General features: G+C 39.3%; 2 protein-coding genes across 2 annotated transcripts; one reads left to right on the top strand and one right to left on the bottom strand.

Annotated features, from left to right (window-relative positions):
* Window positions 1-336: 336 nt before the first annotated feature.
* Window positions 337-2,289, top strand: LOC128741925 (UMP-CMP kinase). The gene is made up of 2 exons (XM_053838050.1): window positions 337-965; window positions 1,343-2,289. The coding sequence occupies exons 1-2, from the start codon at window positions 474-476 to the stop codon at window positions 1,685-1,687; spliced, it is 837 nt and encodes a 278-aa protein (XP_053694025.1). The 5' UTR covers window positions 337-473; the 3' UTR covers window positions 1,688-2,289.
* A 95-nt stretch (window positions 2,290-2,384) lies between these two features.
* On the bottom strand, window positions 2,385-4,114 carry LOC128742529 (putative GTP-binding protein 6). Its single transcript, XM_053838925.1, has one exon. The coding sequence runs from the start codon at window positions 4,007-4,009 to the stop codon at window positions 2,468-2,470; it is 1,542 nt and encodes a 513-aa protein (XP_053694900.1). The 5' UTR covers window positions 4,010-4,114; the 3' UTR covers window positions 2,385-2,467.
* Window positions 4,115-8,494: the final 4,380 nt, after the last annotated feature.

Raw genomic sequence — 8,494 nt, forward strand, 5'->3', positions numbered from 1 at the left:
TCTACAATAAGCCAAACTTCAAACAGACCGGTGAGAGTTCGGTTTCGTACGCTGCTCCAGCAAGAAATTACTCTCACGCCTCACGCGGTTTGTTTGACGTTTGGCTTATTGGCCCTTATTTCTAATGTTGATGGAAAGTTTTTGGTAAAACCGAGGGCAAAACAGTCATAACTACCGTTGAAAAGGAACTACATTTTTTCCCCGTGTTAGTACAATCTCTGACAAATTAATTTTCGAGCAAAGAGCTCTATTTTCGAGCAGTCGAAATTTTTTCAAAAGTATCTGGCATCATCTTGGTGAATTTACTTATCACAGTTTGGCATTTTGTAAGTTCTCGTTCTCGTGTGTTGAATTTTTACAGATCTGTTTTTCGGTACATATTTTTGAATACTAATTGTTACAAAAACTTAAAATACCATCAGTCAGCTACTTATCCGAGTCCAAGTGGTATCGTTGAAGTGACAATTTCTTTTATGACCAACATCGGCTTGCTGCGCTTAGTGAGCAACACCGGCATCAATCATTTGATAAGGCAAACTGTGCCAAGCCAGCAGCTGACGGTTTTTGCTAGGTCACCATCATCAACGTCTCTGTCCGCCGTTGTCGTACGATTCTTAGTCAACCGAAGCAGTTACAGTGGTGGTAGTAGTGTTTGTGCTTTTGCCAAGCGTGCATCAACCGTTTCCGTGTCTAGTAGTACCTGCAAGATGAATGGTGATTCAGCAAAACCAAAAATCGTTTTCGTTCTGGGAGCTCCCGGAGCTGGCAAGGGCACCCAGTGCGAGAAGATTGTGCAACATTTTGGTTACACGCATTTATCGGCTGGAGACCTACTGCGGGAGGAACGGAACCGGGAAGGATCCGAGTACGGAGCGCTGATTGAAGACAACATCCGCAATGGGCGAATCGTTCCGGTGGAGATTACCTGTGCACTGCTGGAGAATGCAATGAATAAAACCCGAGAGGTAGGTGTCATGGATGTAGAAATTAAATTAGTTTGGTTTCCAAACAGGAAGTGATTTGACCTTGACTACCTACAGGGAGAATAAAGTTTTTCTTTGCGTAAGGTGTAACGCAACGATCTTATGTTCTGCAGAGTGTCATTCAGTACTCACTTTACTCATTTCATGAATGATGTGACGACACTTTGTTGTTATTTTTAGATTTATTGGTTAATTTTCATGTTTGAATAAAACTTACAATGTCTGATCGGAAGTTAATTTAGCGCATGCGTTTCACACATTCTCACAGATATGTAGAAATACAATACCGTTAGCAAATGTAGCTATATAGGTTCCATAGATATATATAGAATGTTTACACATGCGTTTAATTTTTGTAGACAACAGGCAACGAAAAGTTCCTGATCGATGGATTTCCTCGGAACGAGGACAACTTGCAGGGCTGGAATCGTAAAATGTCCGAGAAGGTTCAGTTGCAGTTTGTGTTGTTTTTCGAGTGTACCGAAGATCAATGTGTCGCCCGTTGCCTGAAGCGTGGCGAAAGCAGTGGTCGCTCGGACGACAATCTGGAAAGCTTGAAGAAACGCTTTAACACTTACATCACCGATACGATGCCCATTGTGGAGCACTACAGGAAGCTGGATTTGGTGAAAACTATCGATGCAGTTGCTGGGCCGGATGAAGTGTTCGAGAAAGTTAAGTGTACTTTTGCAACTGTTAATTAGGGCGATACTCCGGTAAGTGTCCAGTCGATATTCCATTGTTTAATGCCAAATGGGAGAATAAGGCGTACTAGCAGCATAGTTCAAGAATCAAGTCATTCCGTGCACGCAAAAAATAACTACAATATCACTGGGTTGTCTCTTGTTTCGTGCGCGCAATTATGCACGGCCAATCAGTCAATTTTGAAGTATTTTCAAACTAACGTTTACTGCAAAGAAATTATTGAAAAACGGCCCATCACGTTACGAATGTAAATTACCAATCAGTACCCTATTGCAAGTACGCGAATTTAGTTGTAAAACGTAAATTCAATCTGTTACTTTCTTGGGTAGTTTACCTAGCGTAGAGCACGGTTAGGTTGAATTGAGTGTTTGTGACTGTAGTAAACTTTAAACGAATTAATAGATAAATAAAATTAATTACTTGTTAGCTTTAAGACACAACTCGCCGGTTTATTCGGTTAATGTTACAGCTTGGATGACAGCCATTGCTATAGATTTGTTTAAATTAGACGCCAACAATTATTGATTTAAGTTTTTTTGTGGTCGTAAATTTTAATGTTGAAATGCAATCGGCTGCACTTTCATTTATTCGAGCGCTTTGAAAGCGTTATGGACCTGGTTCGTGAATACAAAAAGTCGAATTTTTCATTCAATAAGATATTTTTTCATTCTTTTGCTATCAACCAGTTGTGTGTTTATTTACAAAAACTAGACTTAATTACTATGGACAACTCATTGTATCAATGGATGAAGTTACGCGTAGGCTTACGCAGCCCTTCTCTAAACAAACAGATGCCGAAACTGTTGCAGTTTGGCTTCGGTAATCACCGCTCCGACCAGCAGCCGCTGACTATCCCGAGGATCGGCAGCCGTTTCCGTTACAGCTGCATTCTTGTATAGCCAAGCCACCTCTTGGCCGCCCATAGGAACGCGTATAATAATCTTTTGGCGACCGGTAACGACCAGAATTTGCCGCTCAATTTCTTGCAACAGGTTGTGTATGCCGTTCTGCGTTTTAGACGAAACCAGCAACATGTCTGGATGGCGCTCTAGCAGAGCTGCATGGTCCTCTATCAGGTCGCATTTGTTACCTACATTGATGATATTAATCGACCCTGTTTCCCTATCGCAACCAATCGACTTGCGAAGCGATGCCAAGGTACTTTCAACGTGCTTCTTCTGTTCGGTAAAATTTTCGTGCGACACATCCTGTACATGGACGATGACATCGGCAAGCATGGCGTCCTCCAGTGTCGCCACGAAGCACTCGATCAGTCCCGTTGGGATATCTGCCATAAAACCGACGGTGTCCATAAAGAGTACTTCCAGCTTGCATGGAAGCCAGCCAGCATGAGCCGTTACATCCAACGTGGCAAAGAGCTGATTACGCGGTTCGAGTGATTTTTCCTCGGTAAAGGCTTTAATCAGAGAGGTTTTACCGGCATTGGTGTAGCCCACGACAGCAACAATTGGATAAGCTTTCTGTTTGCGCCTATTGCGGAGCAAATCACGATGCGACCGAATAGATGCCAGTTCATTTTTCAGCTTTCTTTCGCGAATGCGAAGCATGTGCCTTTGTGATTCGGTAAGGTAAATACGACTTTTAGTACTGATAGAGTCATGATCCTTCATCTGATTCCAAATGTATGGAATTTCGGCCATTGCAACCTGCAGTTTAGCTTCAGTGCTTATGGCATGCAAACGCAGAATCTGTATTACTACAGAATAACGGTCCATTACGGGAAGTTTAAAATGTTCTTCTAGTATCTGCTTTTGCACCAGAGGCAAAGTGCCCTTACTGACAAATACACAAGTGATTAACGTCCCAGAAGTTTGCAAGTTTTGCAAACACATTTTAATTTCTTCCAGTTTCCCAACGCCAAAAAGATGCTTTTTATCTAGCGATTCCAGCGGAACTTTCAGGGCGTACTCTACTGTCCATTTGGGTATTGAACGAACCAACGCTTCCGCTTCCGCAAGTTGATGTTCTGGTTTGCTGGAAGACTTTTTCGGTCCCCACTTTATGTATGGTTGAATGATAAACACGTTTTGTTCGTTGTGCAGTCTTTTCTGCACTCGCATGGCATTGTTGGCAATAGTGTCGTAGTCGGCATCGTCAAAGTTGAACTCATCTGAATCTGCTCCATCGGTCGAACCAGCGATCTCTCTGTTGGTACTCTTAAACTTCCCTTTATAGTCTTTGTATTTACTGGAGTCAGTGTATTTATATCTCGTAGTAGTCACAAAGGTACCAGTTGATCGGATGCCAATGTTTACAGCTCGATGGAAAAGTGGTGAAATTCGTCGTATGAATGATGCCATCCTGTCCAATTTCTTCAATCAATTTGCTCTTTACTATCAACAGTGGGAGCTGAAAGTTTACCCTCTTCAGCTAACCAACCGGTTTGGCAAGCTTTAGTACGATCTGATGTAATTTTATAAGATATCCCAGTTGCTATGAGGGACGATACTAATATTCTTGACTTCTGAGAGTAAGGCAGCTTTTGAGCAATTAGCTTCTGAATGAAATAGGTTGCTGAAAAACCTGTCGATTGTCGAAATTGATGGTTAATTACTCCAAATGTTGTTTAACTTTAGCCGTACATACCCAGAGTGAAACTTGCTAAACCGGTGAACAAAGCTCGTGTCATGCATTCCAAGTACGAACTAAAACCAGGATGTTTTTCTCGTTGCTGTTCCTTCAGGCGACGAATATCATTCATTGTATTAACTTTTGTAAAAAACTATTCCTATTAGAGGCGCACGGTCATATTGCGACGCAAATGAAAATTTTTAAAATTGGAAGTTGTGTTATTCAATAAAAAAAAAACATCCGTTCACGGGTCGAGAAAATGTAAACATCAGCCGTCCAGAGATGCCATATTTTTTTAAATTGTTAGAAAAGCTTGAATTTCTTGCTGAAATCGATCGAAAATACAAAAAATGGTCCGTAAAAATTTGAACACAAATTGAATAAGTCGCCATAAATTGGAAGAAACTTACAAATCAGCAAATATCAACATTTTTACGAGGAAATCTGCAAGCGGGTTCCAAAAATCTCAATCTCTTTCTTTCTTTCAATCAAATATGTATAGCTGGTACCCCTGCTGTCAAGAGGAATGACAAGTACAAAGAAACACTGATACAAATTCGTTCCCAGGAATGCTTTTGGTATTGTCCGTTTCTTTGGTAACAAAACGCGCTGCTCACTTTTTTGATAGCTTGAAATCGTCGCAGAAAGAATCTGCTTGGCTGTATGTAAGTTATAAGTATATATTATGCTTGTCTAGCACGTAAGCTATTGATTTAGGGTCTATTTCTAATTCTCGCCTTAGTAAGTAAAGCCATTCTAATTTTCATCATTTGTTGGATGGATTTAATGAAAGTTCTCGTGCTGATTTGACTAAAACACACTTACCTTCCGATCCATGAACTTTGAAATCACTGAAAAGCGATTTTCAAAGCATATTATTGAAATTACGCAACTGACTTTATTTCTTAAATTCATCGTACCGTTTTAAAATCCGTCCGTTAAAATTTTTCAACGTCCGAATTAAAAATCACACCAATATTTAAGAAGCTAACGCGCATGCATTTGTGTAAGACGGCTGACGGCATGACAAATGTTTTGGCGACGGTTTCGCCCGCGACGGTTATAATTCATCGCGTACGAAAGGGTGGGAAACTGACAATATAATAAATCATGCAGTTATCTGTCGACCAACATTTGAAAGGGGCGGATAAGCCAACTGTCAAACAGAACAGAACAGTGAGCTATTTTTTGCTGGAGCAGCATAGGGTGTTTGCAGAGTGCATATGTATTGGAGATCTGTTGGGCAGGCAAAAGTGACAGCTCCATATAAAATACACGGGCTGGGAAGAGCAAAATTTTTTAAATGATTTATTTTCTTCATTTAAAACAGAAATTACAAATTGCTTCATACATATGGCAAGGTAATATATCTGTTTTCTAAATAAAAACAATTTTTTCAACAAATAAGCTAAGACGCGGTAGCAATGATCAAAAATGTAACTATGACCTATGTTGGCGGGATAAAACTAAACAAATATCAATAACCAGCAGTTGCTTTCGGCTAACAATTATTATGCTAAACCAATTTATGCTAAAACCAATTTTATATTACGTTACTTTCAACTTGGCCTATGCCGTATACTGCTTCAAAAAACAGTATATTTGGGACACCGATTTAACGCGAATGCACCGAAACCCTAGTTACCAAAAGTCAGCATATATTTCAGGGAACATTTGTCGGTTACTTTGACTATTAGTTGCTTTAAAATGATGAATAATTTTAGAAAAAATGATAAGTTTATCCAGCACGTTTTTGCTGCATCGAATAGGAAAATATGCAGTGTATGCCTAACAGATGTCTTGAATGTGTGTGTAGCAAAAGCCCTATAGGAAAATGAACTCTCACTCGTTCTGTTTGACAGTTGGCCTATCCGTCCCTTTCAAATGTTAGTCGACATCTTTTGGTAGTTTGGTTCAGCTTTCAGGATAATCGAAATGTGAGGATTTTTCTTGCAATCAGCAAAATTGTTCCCTTTATGACTATTTAGACTATTGTGATAATCATTTAAGGCGATACCGAAAGTGGCTAACGTTATTGTGTTAGTGCGACAAACACTGTACTGTACATCTCATGTGTTCGTTAAAAACCTAAACGCTTATTTGAATATTGCATTAGTATTGGTAACATATGTCAAATAGAGGAGCTTGCAAACATAAACACAGCTGATGTGCAGCCAACCGCATCGACTACAAACATCCCGAAATATGGTTTGTTTTCTTTATCAAGGCATTCCGATTCAATCAAGATTAACAGCAGCAACTGAATAATGTGTAGGATCACTAGGATGTTTAATTAATCCGTTTGTATTGTCAATTGCAAGGAAAATTGTACCATCCGAAGTGCGATATCGCTCATAAAAGTGCTATTTTGCATTAAATCGTTTCGGTATCTTCGGCGCACTTATTGCTTGGAAGATAACGAAAAAGTGCGCCGAAGATACCGAAACGATTTAATGCAAAATAGCACTTTTATGAGCGATATCGCACTTTGGATGGTACAATTTTCCTTGCAATTGACAATATCGGAGGCCAGCTTTTGATTCCTGCGCTAGCGTTTTGTTTGTTTACATCACTCTAAGCTTATCGATGCGGCGAAAGTTGAAAGCTCTTTAAAAGCTCTTTGATGTGACGAAAGTTTGATACTGTGTTGATGCTTTTTCGGAAACCGCTAGTACACTCAACCCCCGCTAATATGAAAAACAGCTCGTTCAGATTAGGCGAGTTCATTTTTAATCTGAATATTTGGTAACTCTATTCATTTTCACACACGCGCAAGACGCTCACCCTATAAACTTGTTTTGGTTTTGGTTTGAAAACATTTCAAACATGCGCGAATTCTAAACATTCGGTTTGTAGAAGACGAAATGGGCTCGGCAGTTTCGACTAAAATGGTCTATTTTGAGTGCTGGAGAGAGGTAAGTTGCATATGAGCTATATTGCCAAAGCTCCTGAGCAAGAGGAAACGCATTAAATTTTTTTGCTTTTTTTTAATTTACCGGTCAACTTTAACGTCAATTGTGTGTGACGCTTGATCGGTTTTTAATGTGAACGCATTCATACCACCGGGGTACAGATTAAAAATGTTCAGATTAAAGAAGGTCATACCAACGGGGGTACACGGTATAATGAAATATGTGCGCAACAAAATATCTATTAACTAATTCCAAATTATACATTGGTCGATTTTATGAATACGTAATGATCGATATGATCAGTTAAATTTATTTTCCTTTAGCAATTATGTTTTGCTGAGCGTTTGTTGATATATACACTGAGAAAACTTTTCGTATAGTTTCTATGTGTCCCACACATAGATTTTTGCAATGTGCCCAGTCAATGAAATTTATATGCCAAACAGTTATAATTTATGAGCACGCGAGACTTTTGCACATACTATTCATATGCGTATCTTTTTTATGTGTATAATTGCACATACTATTCATATCCGTATAATTTTTATGTGTATTTCTAGGCGGATTGTGCTTATATGCGGCACATGATAATCATCTGGAATTTCATATGGAAATTTACCATTAGTTATGTGCAGAATATTTTGAGTGTAGCAGATCGATAAATGGAATGACAAGTTTTAGGAAATTATAACAGCACTGGAAGCACTGATTCCGTGGCGAAAGCGTGCTCTGCCAATACAGATGCATTTTTAAGGTGCAAAACAATACATGCTTCGAAAGGTAGCCATTTATCCAGCCATCTTTGAGCCACTTTCGGTTTCCCCTTAATGAAACATTCCGCATTTTGCTTTGTTAATCTGACACTAGAGTGGCGTTTAGTTTCTCCCTTAATCAACTGATGAGTCTGACTTCTTTTTCCTTCATGTCCTTCTTTCTCCCTTTATTTTCCTTGAGCGAAATCGTGGTGCGAGATTCGACGGTGATAATCGTGTGAATCGGGGTAGTCTAAATAGGGGCAAATGTCGCAATATTCAGATGTGCATAATATTGGCACGGATCAGAGCTGCCATAAATACAGATATTTGTGCATGCATAAATTTGGGACCATACTGTTTTCTCCGGAGTATTTAATTTTCTCGATCTAATCTTTTAAATAACATAAATAGTTCATGAAGTACTTTATATTTCAGGAACATTAGTAGAGCCAGATATCACAGCTACTGAAATAATTGATGGGTCCCAAATTTATGCATGCACAAATATCTGTATTTGTGGCAGCTCTGGCACGGATCCTTGGTATCG

The sequence above is a fragment of the Sabethes cyaneus genome, chromosome 3, assembly GCF_943734655.1.
Source record: "Sabethes cyaneus chromosome 3, idSabCyanKW18_F2, whole genome shotgun sequence".
NCBI classification, from domain to species: Eukaryota; Metazoa; Arthropoda; class Insecta; order Diptera; family Culicidae; genus Sabethes; species Sabethes cyaneus.

What these genes read in the sequence shown, in the direction of transcription:
- LOC128742529 (XM_053838925.1), bottom strand. Translation starts at nt 4,009, where the DNA reads ATGGCATCATTCATACGACGAATTTCACCACTTTTCCATCGAGCTGTA.
- LOC128741925 (XM_053838050.1), top strand. Translation starts at nt 474, where the DNA reads ATGACCAACATCGGCTTGCTGCGCTTAGTGAGCAACACCGGCATCAAT. An exon ending in CAATGAATAAAACCCGAGAG is followed by an intron (nt 966 to 1,342) that starts GTAGGTGTCATG and finishes TAATTTTTGTAG; the next exon opens with ACAACAGGCAACGAAAAGTT.